General features: G+C 47.8%; 1 protein-coding gene across 7 annotated transcripts in view; it reads left to right on the plus strand.

Annotated features, from left to right (window-relative positions):
* Positions 1-4,374: 4,374 nt before the first annotated feature.
* Positions 4,375-16,390, plus strand: part of ANKRD16 (ankyrin repeat domain 16) — a 35,736-nt gene continuing 23,720 nt past the window's right edge. For 5 of the 7 annotated variants that reach the window (XM_025000442.2, XM_005214397.5, XM_025000441.2 and 2 more), the window contains exons 1-6: positions 4,375-4,715; positions 8,287-8,507; positions 10,394-10,436; positions 12,403-12,511; positions 12,978-13,139; positions 15,535-15,613. In XM_025000442.2, the coding sequence (XP_024856210.1) occupies positions 4,396-4,715; positions 8,287-8,507; positions 10,394-10,436; positions 12,403-12,511; positions 12,978-13,139; positions 15,535-15,613 (934 nt within the window). In that variant the 5' untranslated portion in view covers positions 4,375-4,395. 7 annotated transcript variants of the gene reach the window in all.

The following is a 16,390-nucleotide window of genomic DNA, read 5'->3' on the forward strand; positions in this document are numbered from 1 at the left end:
ATTGATATTTCTCCTGGCAATCTTGATTCCAGCTTGTGTTTCTTCCAGTCCAGCGTTTCTCATGATGTACTCTGCATATAAGTTAAATAAACAGGGTGACAATATACAGCCTTGATGAACTCCTTTTCCTATTTGGAACCAGTCTGTTGTTCCATGTCCAGTTCTAACTGTTGCTTCCTGACCTGCATACAGATTTCTCAAGAGGCAGGTCAGGTGGTCTGGTATTCCCATCTCTTTCAGAAGTTTCCACAGTTTATTGTGATCCACACAGTCAAAGGCTTTGGCATAGTCAATAAAGCAGAAATAGATAGCATTAAACAAAACACACTTTAAGTCAAAAATTTTAGAAGAGACAAAGAAGAAGATTATAAAATGATATAAGGATCAATTCACCAAGAAGATCTACCAATTATAAATATGCACACACCAAATAGCAGAGCTCCTAAATCTAGGAAGCAAACAATGACAGAACTGAAGAGAGAAACAGACAACAGGATAACAGGAGACTTCAATACTCCACTTTCAAGAATGGATAGAACAACACTAGATCAACTGGACCTAACAGACATATAATGAACACTCCACCCAACAATATATAATCTTTGTGAGTACACACAGAACATTCTCCAGGACAGATCACATGCAAGGCCACGAAAGAAATCTTAACACATTTTAAAACACTGAAATTATAGAAAGTAAGTTTTTCAATCACTAACAATGAAACAAGAAATCAGTAGTGGAAAGAAAACTGGAAAACTCACAAATATGTGAAAATTAAAAACAAAAACATTTTTTAAAGCAACCAATGAGTCAAAAGGAAATCACAAAAAAATTAGAAAATACCTTGAGACAAATAACACAGATACCAAAATGTATGGGATGAAATGCAAGCAATGCTAACAGTTAATAGCTATAAACACTTACATTAAAAAATAAGAAAGATCACAGGGACTTCCCTGGTGGTCCAGTGGCTAAGACTCCAAGCTTTCAATGAAGGGGGCCAAGGTTCAATCCCTGGTCAGGGAACTAGATCCCATGTGCTGCAACTAAGACCCTGTGCAGCCAAATCATAAATAAATAAACTTATTTTTAAAAAATAAGAAAGATCACACATCAGCAAGCTAACTTTACACCTAAAAGAACTAGAAAAAGAACAAACTAAACCCAAAGCTAGCAGAAGGGAGGAAATAATAAAGACTATCGAGCAGAAATAAATGAAATAGAGAATTTAAAAATATGGGGGAAAATTAATAAAACTAAGAGTTTTCTTTTTTTAAAACAAAGTTGACAACTCTTAGATATATCATGGAAAAAGGGAAGATCTGAATAACTAAAATCAGAAATGAAAAGGAAACGTTACAACTGATGTCACAGAAATAAGAAGGGTTGTAAGAATACTTCAAATAACTGCAGGTCAATCAAATGGATAACCTATAAGAAATGAATAAATCCTTAGGAACACACAATCTACCAAGACTGAATCATGGAGATACAGAAAATCTGAACAGACCAATAATGAGTAAGGAGATTGAATCAGTCATTAAAAGCCTACCAAAAAGGAACAGTCCAGAAACATATTGCTTCACTGAAAAAGTCTACTGAACATTTAAAGAATATCAATCCCCCTCAAACTCTTCAAAAAAAAACTGAAGAGGAGGGAACACTTCCAGACTTATTCTGAGGCCAGCATAACCTTATACTGAAGCCAGACAAAGACACCACAAGAAATAAAATGAGAGCTGTGACAAGGTCACTGAAAGTAACTCCATCATGTCATTGCCAGCGATGATAAAGAGTACTGTTCTAACATTTCAGGAGGTAAAGATAAGCTGAGATATGTTCCCAAAATCTTCTCAAGCAGAGTGGAGGGAACCCTCACACATCCCCGTTTCCATCAGAGATCTCAATTAAGTGGGTAGATTTACTGACCCAAAACAAAGTTCACAACTAAAAACAGAACAATATTTCTCTGAAGGTAGGAGACAAGACCCCAAGCAAAGAATGGAGCAACCGCGATGTGAAATTTCCTCCAAAATGTGTTGGTTTTGGAAGAGAAATGTACTGAGCCTTGACATACCCATCTTGCCCTCAATCTCTAAGGTTTTAAACTTCAATACATTTGAAGAATGGGTTAAATTCTCCACCTCTGGCTTATTGCCAATGGCTGGTCTAAGGGACATACAAGTTAAGCAGAACATTCTCACAACCTTCAGGTTCCTGGAGACCTGAGCCTGGTAAGTATAATGACAAAGGGAAAAACAAGCTGTGGGCTAATGGTACTGGGAAATCCTTTCTGAGAGCACGGGGCTGCCCCCTGTGTCATCCTCAGAAGGTACTCCTGAGACTACACACAACATTCATTCAGTAATCACCTCCTATTAATATATGTAAAATACTGGGCCTCCCAGGTGGTCTGCCTGCCAGTGCAGGAGACAGTAGAGATGCGGGTTTGATCCCTGGGTGGGCAAGATCCCCTGGTGGAGGGCATGGTAACCCACTCCAGTATTCTTGCCTGGAGAATCCCATGAATAGAGGAGCCTGGCAAGCTATAGTCCTTAGGGTCGCAAAAAGTCAGACAGGACTGAAGCAACTTAACAACAAAATATCGTGAGATCCAATGGAGAATGCACAAACAGGACAACCAGCCCTCCAGCCATGCTCTAATAGCTCAAATGAAGGAGGAAGGCTCTCTCAAAGTCGTTCAGTCGTGTCGACTCTTTGAGATCCCATGGACTACACAGTCCGTGGAATTCTGCAGGCCAGAATACTGGAGTAGGTAGCCATTTCCTTCTCCAGGGGATCTTCCCAACCCAGGGATCGAACCCAGGTCTCCCATATTGCAGGCAGATTCTTTACCAGCTGAGCCACAAGGGAAGCCCAAGAATACTAGAATGGGTAGCCTATCCCTTCTCCAGGGGATCTTCCCAACCCAGGGGTCGAGCCGGGGTCTCCTGCATTGCAGGCAGATTCTTTACCAACTGAGCTGAGGGAAGCCCACAGAGGTATAAATCGCTATAGCGGCACAAGGAAGAGAGACAAGGTGACGTCCGTGGGATGGGGCAGAGGAGTTACTCTGGGACTGGAGGCTGGAAGAGGTGAGACGTCCACAGAGACAAGAGGGGGCCCTTTGGGCTGGTTGGACGTGGGGTGCAGATCAGACCAAGCTAAGGAAGGTATCACACGGTCGACAGCCGGGAGGCAGCACATCGTTTGCTGTGGACAGAATACAGGGATGGACGGAAAGAATAAACAACACGCTGATACGCGCACAAAAAGGTCTCAGATGCTTCCAGGGGTTGGGATCTGATTCTGGAGGACAACGGGACACGAACATTTCTGAGGAAATATTTTCTGAGGGAAATTTCTGAGGAAAGGCCACCGTTAGGAGCACGCGTTAAGCGAGGCGACGCCGGGCACTTTTAGAGAGAACTTCAGAGAACAAGGAGCGCGCTCCCTACCAGCGGATCACTGACGACCCTCCTCCAGAGGGGCACACACGCTCAGGTTCCGGGAGAGGGCTTCCTTCCACCCGCAGGAAGGCAAAGATGTGAGCGAGCTGCGGGTGCGGCTCAGGGCAGGGCCCCAAGGAGCCCGCAGGGAGAGCTAGGAACGATGTCTGGACCAATGTCCTCCACCTCCTGGTCGGGAGCTCCAGGATGCGCGCAGCGCCGACGCACGCCGTCCTCCGGCCGCGCTTCCCCGGGCCGTGGGCACAACATGCGTCCCGGAGAAGAGCAAGCCCCTGAGGAGTCCGCCGACCGCCTTCACCAGCTCCGCCTCCGCCGCCACCGCCGCAGCCGCCCGGAGAAGAGCCTGCGGGCGACACTGATGGAACGCATCCCTGGCAAATCATAGCGCGCTTTCGGAGGGGGCTCGCTGACGGACTCCAGCGGCCAATCGAAATGCGCATCCTTACTCTCCCCCCACCCCGCTAGCGGTCCTCGTCCAATCCGAGCTTCCGCTAGCGCGGAAGAGGCGAGCAGAAACTTTCCCAGCGTTCCTCGAGGCTCTGGGACCCGCGGAGGGGCCGCGGCCCGCGCGGGTGGGCGGGGGTCGAGGTTGTGGGCGGGGTTTCTTTGGGGGCGTGGGCGTGGGCGGGGACGCGCGGGTCCCACCCCGTCCAGGCGGGGCCGGAGCCGCGTCTGACCCGGGCCTTAGGCGCCGGTCCAGGTGGTTCGCCCCAAAAGAAACCACCGCGGGCGGCGGCGTTAGCGGCGGCTTGCGGGGCGCGTGGTCAGCCAGAGACCTGAGAGTCTGGGGGCTGGGTGCATCCGGAAGAGGGTCCCCAGGGGCCAGACGGTCCCGGGGCAGGATCTCGAAGGCGGGCCCCGGCGGAGGCGGGGCGGGCCCAGAGGAGGGTCCTGGGCGGTCCCCGGCGGGCCCGAGCCCCCGGCCATGGCCGCGCCCGCCGACCCGCGGCGTCTGTGCCGGCTGGTGCAGGACGGCCGGCTGTGCACCCTGCGCGAGGAGTTGCAGGCGGCGGGGCACGCGGGCTGCGCGGGGCCGGCCGGGGACACCCTCCTGCACTGCGCCGCCCGCCACGGCCGCCGGGACGTCTTGGCCTATCTGGTCGAGGCCTGGGATCTGGACATCGAAGCCGCCAACCGGGACTACAAGCGGCCTCTGCACGAGGCTGCCTCCATGGGCCACCGGAACTGCGTGCGGTACCTGCTGGGCCGGAGGGCCGCGGTCGACTGCCTGAAGAAAGCCGACTGGTAAGTGGTGGGCCTTGCAGAGGGCCCCCACCCCTCCCCGCTGATGGCAGATTCCCACTCTTGGTCGGCCTCCACTCCGTACCCGGTCAGCCTTCCCCTACAGAGCAAAGCATCGTTGCTGCCCTTGTGAAGTTAATTGTTGCAGCCTCCTTCTCTAGACTGCCTCCCGTGATAGAGCAGAGAGCAGTAAGGAGCATGCTCAGATAGAATAGACTCAAACTACGACTTGCCTGTGAGTACTGCGTGTTGCATGGGCCCCAGACGGGATGTTCTGGAAACATCTAGCTAAATGATTACTGCACCCATGACACTTTTTAACTTTCCGTTTTGAAATTCCTAGTTATAGCTTCTCAGAAATTTCCAAAGACAAGTGGGAAGTCCCATACACCTTCCCCCAGTCTTGCCCCAAAGTTAACATCTTACAGGGGGAGTACAGTAATAAAAAGAAGAAACCGACATTGCTACAATCAGGACACTTACTCAGATTTCACAGTTATTCAGGTCAGCACAGGTAAGTGTGTGGGTTGCTCTGTGTGGTTTATCTCATGACCACCTCCACAGGCACAGTGCTCACCTTTAGTCCATCAGTTCAGTTCAGTCGCTCAGTTGTGTCTGACTCTTTGGGACCCCATGGACTGCCACACACCAGGCTTCCCTGTACGTCACCAATTCCCAGAGCTTGCTCAAACTCACGTCCATTGAGTCAGTGATGCCATCCAACTATCTCATCCTCTGTCGTCCCCTTCTCTTCCTACCTTCAATCTTTCCCAGCATCAGGGTCTTTTCCAATGAGTCAGTTCTTTGCATCAGGTGGCCTAAGTATTGGAGTTTGAGCTTCAGAATCAGTTCTTCCAATGAATATTCAGAACTGATTTCCTTTGGGATTGACTGGTTTGATCTTGTAGTCCAAGGGATTCTCAAGAGTTCTCCAACACCACACCTGTAACCATCACACGAAGCAATTGCAGTCTGTTAATAGATCCACATGGTTTTCAGTCCTCACTATGTCTGTCTACTCACTTAGAGGTTTGAACACCTGAAGGTTCATAACATAATGAAGTTCCTGAATGAATCCGTAAGGAATCCCTGATCTTATATAAAAAAGAATTGCATCAGACAGCCATATAGCTTAATAATGTGCATCTTGCCCACTGGCATGGGGGAATAGGTCTCCTTATGTTTTGAGGTTTGCGCTGCTCCAAAATCACTGCAGATGGTGACTGCAGCCATGAAATTAAAAGACACTTACTCCTTGGAAGAAAAGCTATGACCAACCTAGATAGCATATTGAAAAGCAGAGACATTACTTTGCCAACAAAAGTCCGTCTAGTCAAGGCTATGGTTTTTCCAGTGGTCATGTATGGATGTGAGAGTTGGACTGTGAAGAAAGCCAAAGAATTGGTGCTTTTGAACTGTGGTGTTGGAGAAGACTCTTGAGAGTCCCTTGGACTGCAAGGAGATCCAACCAGTCCATTCTGAAGGAGATCGGCCCTGGGATTTCTTTGGAAGGAATGATGCTAAAGCTGAAACTCCAGTACCTTGGCCACCTCATGTGAAGAGTTGACTCATTGGAAAAGACTCTGATGCTGGGAGGGATTGGGGGCAGGAGGAGAAGGGGAAGACAGAGGATGAGATGGCTGGATAGCATCACTGACTTGATGGACGTGAGTCTGAGTGAACTCCGGGAGCTGGTGATGGACAGGGAGGCCTGGCGTGCTGCAATTCATGGGCTCGCAAAGAGTCGGACACGACTGAGCGACTGAACTGAAGCACAAGACATTTTCTTCTGCTGCTAGTAAGTTGGTCTAAAGATAATGGAGGCACATTACCTCTTCTAAAACAGTTCTGTGGATAAAGAATAGCAAGGAGAGATAAGAAAGCCTTCCTCACCAATCAATGCAAAGAAATAGAAGAAAATGATAGAATGGGAAAGACTAGAGATCTCTGAACTGAACTGAACTGTGGATAAAGAAACAGCCTCCCAAAACAACCATCACAAGGGCAAGTTTCATTTGATTGTGGGCTTAGGAAGTGCAGTTACAGAGAGACATTTTTGACTGTTCTAACCTTGCTGGCTTTCGCAAGTCCCTTCTTCCCTGGAGTCATTCCCTCTGCGAAGCCCCTTCTTGAAGATTCCAGCCTTCATTCACCCAGGTTTCTCCCTCTTGATTTTTAATTCACTCTCATTACTACATTACCAGAAATAAAAAACCGAAACATTTTAAATATAGCAGTGTATACATGACCATCTCAAATGCCCTAGCTGTCCCAATAAGGACGTACTGTATAGCACAGGGAACTTTGCTCCATGTTATATGGCAGCCTGGATGGGAGCGGGGGTTTGGGGAAGATTGGGTCCATGTATATGTATGGCTGAGTCTCTTCACTATTCACCTAAAACTATCACAGCGTTGTTAATGAGCTGTACCCCAATACAAAATAAAAAATTTTAAAAATGAAAACAAGATTGTCGATGATTAAGTAATACCATGGCAGTCTCAGGACAAATCCTGGCTGAGACCCATCTAGTTGTGTTGAGCTCCGGCTGCGCCAGACCCTGGGGATAGGAGGTAACCAGGGTATACCCTGCTTTCCAGGGGTCGTGGGCATGAGAGGGTTCCCAGGTCACTCAGGGAATACGATGCCAGTCCAGATGATGCGAGAGACACAGGTTTGATCCCTGGGTGGGGAAGATCCCCCAGAGGAGGACATGGCAACCCACTCCAGTATTCTTGCCCAGGAGATCCCACGGTCAGAGGAGCCTGGTGGGCTACGAGTTGGACATGACTGACTGAGCATGTGCACACGCAGGAGCAGATGGGAAGCAGAAGCACTGAATCACTTTAGTGGGAGGAGAGTAGTTGACAGTGATGTAGTTCAGTCTCCCCAGTTGTGGACACACGTCAGGTCAGGAACTTACCGTAATAAACCGCTGTTCCACCTGCTCTACCAGTGTAGGCTCCTTTCAGCAAGGCACTGTGTCGAGTGCTCCTTTTTCCTTTTATTTATTTATTTTTAAAATACTTATTTGGCCCTGCTTGTGTGTGCATACTCAGTCTCTCAGTCTTGTCCGACTCTGCAATACCATGGACTGTAGCCCCCCAGGCTCCTCTGTCCATGGGATTCTCTAAGCAAGAATCCTGCCATTTCCTTCTCCATCAAATGCTCTTTTTAAAGTTGTTTCACCACAGTTTGATAAAGGGTTACTGATTGAAGTGAATGGGATGATCTAGCAAAGTGCCTCTTTTGCAGATATTCAGCACAAACTTTGGTGGATTCTGTCCCAGTTCAATGCTATACGAAAAACTAGTTTAGAAGCATCTTTGCCTCCTCTGTGTTTCCCACTTATAAGGGCACCCATATCACAGTCATTTTTCCTGGTTATTTCTCCCAGCTTCCTCACGGCAGGCAGGAAAGTTACCAGCCAAAGCTGTTTGCCTGCTTCCCTGACCCCCTGAGTCCTTCAGGTCTTCTGTCTCCTCCATGGGTGTGCGTTTTTCTGAAGCCCTGGTCCCGGGCTTCCAGGATCTCAGCTGCTGTTCCACCTGACAGCTTGTCCCATCGGCCTTAGGACTCCTCTGATGATGGCCTGCACGAGGAGAAACCTCGAGGTGATCCGGGATCTCGTGGAGCACGGCGCCAATCCGCTCCTGAAGAACAAAGATGGCTGGAACAGTTTTCACATCGCCAGCCGTGAGGGCGACCCTCTGATCCTCCAGTACCTGCTTGCGGTTTGCCCCTCTGCCTGGAGGACAGAAAGCAAGATCGGGAGGACCCCACTGCACACAGCAGGTGTGGTCCAGACCTGCGGGATGCCCCCCACGGTGAGGGTGGTACAGGGGAAGTAGGGGGCAGGGAACACGAGCTGCTTTGGAGTGTTTTGGCAAACAGTTTCCAAAGCCAGTGTCACTCGGCGCTCAGCTTGGGCTGCTTTCTTGTTTTAGGTGACTTTTCACTTCTATCTGTCTTCTCCTCCCCAGTTAGTTAGATGGTGGTGGTGGTTCAGTCGCTAAGTTGTGTCCAACTTTTGCGATCCCCAGGGACTGTAGCCCACCACGCTCCTCTGTCCATGGAATTCTCCAGGCAAGAACACTGGAGTGGCTCGCCATTGCCATCCACAAGTTAGATGGTGGGCTGCTTCTGTTCCTTACTATGTCTCTGACCTTGGGCAAGGAAATTAATCTCTCGGGCAGGTTTTCTTAGCCACAGAATAATGGCAGCAACGAAGCCCATATCACAGGGTCATGGGGATTAAAGTATATGCACGTCCCTCAGCACAGCGCTCCACACACACTGAGCTCAGAATGGCTTCTGTTTTCACATCATTATGATTATTATTATTAAAAGCAGAAGGAAAGGGAACTATTCCCTCGTATCTTCAGCAACACCTGCCACTGTGCTGTCCATTTAAATAAACACGAACGAGAGTCTGCTCAGTTGTGTCTGACTCTTTGCAACCCCATCGACTGTAGCCAGGCTCCCCTGTCTATGGGATTCTCCAGGCAAGAGTACTGGAGTGGGTTGCCATTTCCTTCTCCAGAGGATCTTCCCGAGCCAGGGGTCGAACCAGTGTCTCTTGCACCTCCGGCATTGACCGGCAGACTCTACCACTAGCGCCACCTGGGAAGCACACTGGCGCTTATAATTAAATCCCAGAGCCCAGTGGATTGTGACTCATCCAGTGATAATGTCGAATATCATTCTGGGCCACTCTTGATTGTTTGGAGTAATTATCCTTAACTCTGGACTAAATATTTGTAGATTATCTTAAATTAGTTAAAAGTGAAAGTGTAGCATTGTAAGACGAAAGGGGCATTAAGCAGCCCAGGAATTCAAATAAAGACGTTTAGACCGTAATTGGTAGCCTACTGGGCAGTACCTTGAACTTGAATACAGGGCTTTTAGACTTCTCGGAAATCAAGACCCGTGACATGATATCATTGAGGAGGTAGGCACACAGTTGTTCTGGTCACTGGGGGCAGTTAGGAACCAAGGTATCCTTTTTAAAACTTTGGACATAGGGGCTTCCCTGATGGTCCAGTGGTTTAGACTCCATGCTTCCACTGCAAGGGGCATGGGTTCAATCCCTAGTTGGGCAGCTAAAATTCCACATACCTTGCAACACAGCCCCCCACCCCCCCCAAAAAAGAAAAAACTTTGTATATGAGTGGAATTCCCTGCTCATAAACTGTTTGATGAGCTCTCCTGCTCTTGTGAAGGAGCAGTTAGCACCCAGTCATTCACACAAAACAGTGGAGAACAGGGAGTCAAAAATCTTTGTTATGGAGGATAGTTATTTTTAGCAGCAGAATTAAATTCCTGGCTATTTTGTCATGGATTACTCGTACAATGTTTTACATTTCCCAGGCAAAAACTGCCTGGCCCTAGGGATTTGTAGCATGAGGATGAGGATGGAGGTTTAGGGTTAAAGTTTGCCATGAAAGTCTCATAAAGACGGGATGATAAAGTGGAGGCCTTGTACCCGTTAGGTGAAAATAGGACCCTTCCCCACTCCTCCGGCTGAATCTGTCCTTTTCAGGGGCGGTGGCAGCAAGCCTAACCCAGTACTCCTTCCTGGGAGGCACAGCAACAGGGACGGGGCAGAGAGAGGTGCCAAGAGGGAAGAGGCATTCTAATTTTGCACTAAAAAGCTCTCATTCTCAACTCTCTCCTCCCAGCAATGCATGGCTGTTTAGAGGCAGTAGAGGTGCTTCTTCAGAGGTAAGATCAAAACAGCAAATTGAGGACAATATCTGCTAATTCTGACAGAGTTAGTATCGTAAAGAGTTGCTACATAAAGAGCTCAGACAAATTGTTCAGAAAGAATCTAAGGTACCAAGAGAAAAATGAAGAAAGGACATAAGCAGATAAAGAAGGTGAAACAAAAACAGCTGACAAACCTGGGGAGAATTTATCCCTTTATCTGTTCGCCCAACATTCACTCGCTTTCACATCAGTTTTGGACACATTGAGTTACATGTACCTGTGAGACACCGAGGAAGAGCTGTCCACTGGGCAGTTAGACACAGATCTAGGCCCAGAGGATAGGTGTGGCCAAGATACAGGAGTGGGCCTCATTGGCGTAGAAGTGACGATTGAATCCAGAGGATGAAAGGGGTTACCTAGGAGATGGTGAGTGAAGAAGAGGAAGCCGAATGCAGCGCCCTGAGAGCGTCGCTGTGTAGGGCTCACCTGCTGCACGTTGGGACATACGTGTCGTCTGCAGTCATTAATACTCCTTCATTCAACCATCACTTTCTAAGTGTCTCCTATGTGTTAGGCACTAGGCAATAAGCAGTAAACACAGTCCTTTCCCTGAACGCCTGCAGGCTAGTGTAGAAGCCGAGTATAGACACACCATCACAGAAATGTCCTAAAATTACAAATTGTGATAAAATTGCAAAGGGAAAGCCCTCAGTTCTGTGCAGGAGCACAGGTCGTCCCTATAGATCTGTGAGGAAGAAGGCTCTGTGAGGTCTCCTTGAATCTGCAATGTGAAGGATGCCTTGGATTTGGCAAGGTGAAGAATGGCGCTGGGATGTTCCAGGCAGGGCGTCCAGCAAGTGCAAAGGCAGCAAAGAGCCAGTAGCTAGAGGAGCAGGAGGAGGTGGGACAGGCAGGATTGTTGAAGGTAGGAACGGAAGAAGATGGGACAGGTAGAAGGTGGGGCTGAGAAAAAGGGGAGATGGGTAGGACCACAAAGAAGATAGGAACACAGTAGAAGGTAGGAACGAAAGAAGGTGGGACAGGTAGGAGGTGGGGCCCAGAAGAAGGGGAAACAGGTAGAACCACGAAGAAGGTGAGAACAGAAGAAGATGGGACAGCTAGGAGATGGGGCTGAGAAAAAAGGGAGATAGGTAGGACCACGAAGATAGGAACACAGGAGAAGGTAGGAATGGAAGAAGGTGGAACAGGTAGGAGGTGGGGCCAAGAAGAACGAGCACAGAAAAGGTGGGAGCAGAGAAGGAGGAATGGAAGAAGGCAGGACTGGCAGGCAGTGGGGCAGAGAAGGAGAGATAAGTAGGACCACGAAGAACGTAGAAACAGAAGAAAAGGTAGGAATGGAAGGAGGACAGATGGGCTGTGCGACCAGGTTGAACGGGGTCTCCTTAAGCACAGAGAGAAGAGACCCAAGGAACCTGGAGAAGTAAGTAGGTTCCACATAGTCCTGACCTACGAGGTCATATTGAGCTTTGTAGACTTTGTCCTTTGTGGTTGGGAAGCAGTTAAAGGTTTTAACCAGGAGTGGCCATAACCTAAATATGTGGTGAAAAGATGACTCTGTTGGTGGTGAGAACAAAATGGCTGGGGCTGAACTAAAGAGAGAAAAACAGGTAGGAGGCTGTTGGCTGTTGCCTCCGTCTTAAGGGGTGAAGACGAAGCTGGAAAGGATACCAGTTTGTTTCACATGCTGGATGGAGAATTGAGAGGTTTTGTGAGTGATAAGGGGCGACTATAAAGCTCTGCATGAGAAGCTGGAGAGATGACGATCCCTAAAATGGAATGGGAAGTTGGGGGAGGAGCAGATTTGCTGGGACACCAACGTGCTCCCAGACGCTGAGGCAGGAACACAGGGCAAGCACATCAGGTCCTCGTGGGTCCTCTGTAAGGCAGGTGGGCCAGAGTCAGCGCTGTAGGGTTTGAAGCGGTGACTGTTCTCAGCTGTTGCTTTGGGTCTGGGCTCCAGGTGCCAGTACGAACCGGACTGCAGAGACAGGTGTGGCCTCACGCCCTTCATGGACGCCGTTCAGTGCGGCCACACGGACGTGGCCAGGCTGCTCCTCAAAAAACACAAGGTAGAGAAACGGTTTGGTTCTGTCCCTTCAGTTATTCCTACAAGTTTTAGCCCAGGGGATAAACAGGATAAGCATGGTGATTCAGATGGTGGGTTCAGAACTCAGAACTCTGCCACCCTCTTTAAGCATCATATGTAAAACAGACAAGTTTCGCTTTTTCACGGGGTTACTGTAAGGATTAAATAAATGTACAGAAAGCAGTTAGCAAAATGTCTTCAATAAACAGCAGCTGTTTCATAGTAATAATAACAACAGACTCTCCCTAGTGACTATACTTTTTTAGCTAGTGATTTAGCTTTGAATCTTAAGCCCTTCTTTGGTTAGAGCATCCTTTGAGAATCCGACAAAAGCTCTGTATGATCTACCCAGAAAAACACGTAGACAGCAGAGTTTTGCCAAAACATTAAAAGGTCTATGGACCCGAGTGTCTGTGCTCCTTTTGCTCATGTCTGTCCTCACCTCCTAGGCTTGTGTGTCTGCCGAGGACTCGCTGGGGGCCCAGGCCATCCACCGGGCAGCAGTCACTGGGCAGGATGAAGCCATCCGATTCCTGGTCTCGGAGCTTGGCGTCGACGTTGATGCAAGAGCAGGATCCACCCATCTCACGGCACTTCACTTCGCAGCTAAGGTTTGTTTCTTTCCAGAACGGTGTTCCAGCTCCATAAGGGCTTGCCTAACCCTGTTGATGAGTAACCTGTAGTCCTGGTTCTTCTGCTTCATCTCTTTGGAAGAAAGAAGTTGCCCATAACATACTCTTGAAATGGTCCTGATTCTGAAGCCCTGGGTCCCTTTACATAGAAACCTGCCTCTATTTGTTTCTAGGTAAAAAAAGCCCTTTACTCCGTGTAATGCCTGCGCTAGGTGTTCCCTCCTACCCTTTTTGTTTTCAGGAATAATGTTATTTAAAGCCATAAAAATCCATCGTATGAAATTCCTAGCTCTTTATCCTTTTACTGGATTTCAGAAGATTTCTTTAGCTAAGACAAAGGAATTGCATTTACTGGGCTCTCTGACTGATATATGAAGGGCTTCCCTGGCAACTCAGTGGCAAAGAACCCACCTGCCAACAAAGGAGATGCGAGTTCAATCCCTGGGTTGGGAAGATTCCCTGGGAAAGGAAATGGCTACTGTCGACTAAAAAAGATGTACAACTTGAGAGTTGTGAGTTAAGTTTTATTTGGGCCAAAATGAGGACTGCACCCTGGGAGGCAGCATCTCAGATAGCTCTGAGAGACTGCTCCAGAGTGGCAGTGGGGGAAGGCCAATATATATGTAAGGTTTTGGTGAAGGGGGAGTTCCATACCATAAAATACTCATTTTACAAAAGGTTTTTTCTGTTAGTCATGAGGATCTGATGTCACCATGGAGGGATTTAGTGCTTCTCTAGATTTGAGGAGATGCAAGGATTGAGATCATAAAATCTGTTCCTAAAAATGTCCATCTATAAAAACCTGTCCCACCAGATTCCGTGGAGCACAGAGCACCTCCTGACAGCTTGAACTCCCTCAGGGGTTGTTGAAGGTCAACAGCTATAGCTGTTGGGATTCAATCTCCATAGAAGCAGGTGGCAAATGTCTTTGTGTTCACTCATTGTCAGTGCTCTTGCCAACTGCCAATTTGTAGTTGACACTACCCACTCCAGTATTTTTGCCTGGAGAATCCCCATGGACAGAGGAGCCTGGGGGGCTACAGTCCATGGGGTCGAATAGAGTCGGACACAACGACTAAACAACCACAACTGATGCATGACGTATTAAAGGAGTCCAGAACTTTTTGCTAGGAAAGTAATTGGCTTACACCTTCCTCTTTCACAAGATGTGAGTGTTTTGTGTATAATCTTTAACATTATTGGCTGCCTGCCTTTCCTTGTTTTCTAGCAACAGGAATAGATGTTCTTCTGGGGACCTGCACTTCCCTACCTATGTTCCCCTTTGACAACATGGGTATATAGTTGAGGGTGGGCTGAGTGTGTGGTCTGGGGCCACAGGGGCACAAAAGCGAGTGGGAAGATGGAAGCTGCAGCCTCGCTTTCCACCTCGGCAGGTACTGACGGGCTGACTGGCCGGACGTCAGGTGTGTCAGTTGCTTCACAAAGGACGATGCCAGCTGTGATAAGAATCGCGCCCGGGGAGGTTACGTTGTGTTCCTGTCTATTTTCTCCCCTAAGGGGTTAGCAAAGAGCATGTTTGCTTGGAAGATTTAGAGTTGTGTCTTCTAAGAAAATCACAAGATTTTAACTCCTTACACTGGGATGAAACCCAGCCATGCACCATTGTGTGCGTGCTCAATCATGTCAGATTCCTGTGCGACCCCCTGGACTATAGCCCACCAGGATCCTCTGTTCATGGGATTCTCCAGGCAAGAAGCCTGGAGTGGGTTGCTATTTCCTTCCCCAGAAACCTAACGACTGGTCAGTAATTTGGCCTCAAAGTTGATCGTCTCTCTTCTAATAACTAAACATCACCTGCATCTTTAGTGATTTATACTGGATTTTGATAGTAATGTGATGAGCCTTCCTTTAGATATGAAAATTCAGTTTTAGCAGTTAAGTACTTTAGTTAGTACTTTTCAAATTGTGGTGCTGGAGAAAACTCTTGAGAGTCCCTTGAACAGCAAGGAGATCCAACCAGTCAATCCTGAAGGAAATCAACCCTGAATATTTGTTGAGAGGACTGATGCTGAAGCTGAAGCTCCAGTACTTTGGCCACCTGATGTGAAGAACTGACTCACTGGAAAACAGCCTGGTGCTGGGAAAGATTGAAGGCAGGAGGAGAAGGGGGCGACAGAAGATGAGATGGTTGGATGGCATCACTGACTCAGTGGACATGAATTTGAACAAATTCCAGGAGATGGTGAAGGACAGGGAATCCTGGCATGATGCAGTCCACAGGTCACAAAGAATTGGGCATGACTGAGCAACTGAACAACAACTTTAGAAAAAGCACCTTATATGCAGTAGAGTTTGTGTTTAAGGCTTGCTTTTGTCATCACTGCAGTGGTAACACGTTTATTTCAACACTCAGGAAGGTCACGTGAGCACAGTCCAGACGCTCTTATCCTTGGGTGCTGACATCAACTCCAAGGACGAAAGAAATCGATCAGGTATGATCTCATTTTACATGGACTTTGAAAATTGTTAGTAAGCTGAATATAAACAAAATTAACAGTGATCTTTTATGTTAGAAAAATTAGTCTTAAGATTCTATTCCTCAGCTCAGTTGGTAAAGAATCTGCCTGCAATGCAGAAGACCCAGGTTCAATTCCTGGGTCAAAGATCCTCTGGAGAAGGAAATGGCAACCCACTCCAGTCTTCTTGCGTGGAGAATCCCATGGATAGAGGAGCCTGGCAGGCTACAGTCCATGGGATCACAAAAGTTGGTCACGACTGAGCAATTAAACCACCACCTAACAAAATTAACAATGAACTTTTATGTTTGAAAAATTAGTCTTAATATTATTCCTCTAATAGCTCAGTACCTTTTAATTCAAATAACATATCCATTTGCAAAGCTATAGAACAATTGCTATTACCATGGCAGCAATAATACTTTACTGCCTCTAGTATTACTGTGTTCGTAGGAGCTTAAACCACTTAACATATGTGATATCCAAGCAATTTTTTTTAACTATTTGTTTTGTCTCGGGGTGTAGCCGATTAACAGTGTTGTGATGGTTTCAGTGAACAGCGAAGGGACTCAGCCATACATACACATGTATCCATTCTCCCCCAACCCCCGCTCCCATCCAGGCTGGTGCACAACACTGAGCAGAGTCCCCGTGTCAGAGCACTTTCTGTGTTAATCCGTGATCACACCAGCCCCCGGGGTGTCACGTGGATTCTTCATAGGCCGTCTCTCTTGGAATGTATTTTAAAACCTT

Source organism: Bos taurus, chromosome 13 (genome assembly GCF_002263795.3).
Source record: "Bos taurus isolate L1 Dominette 01449 registration number 42190680 breed Hereford chromosome 13, ARS-UCD2.0, whole genome shotgun sequence".
NCBI lineage: Eukaryota > Metazoa > Chordata > Mammalia > Artiodactyla > Bovidae > Bos > Bos taurus.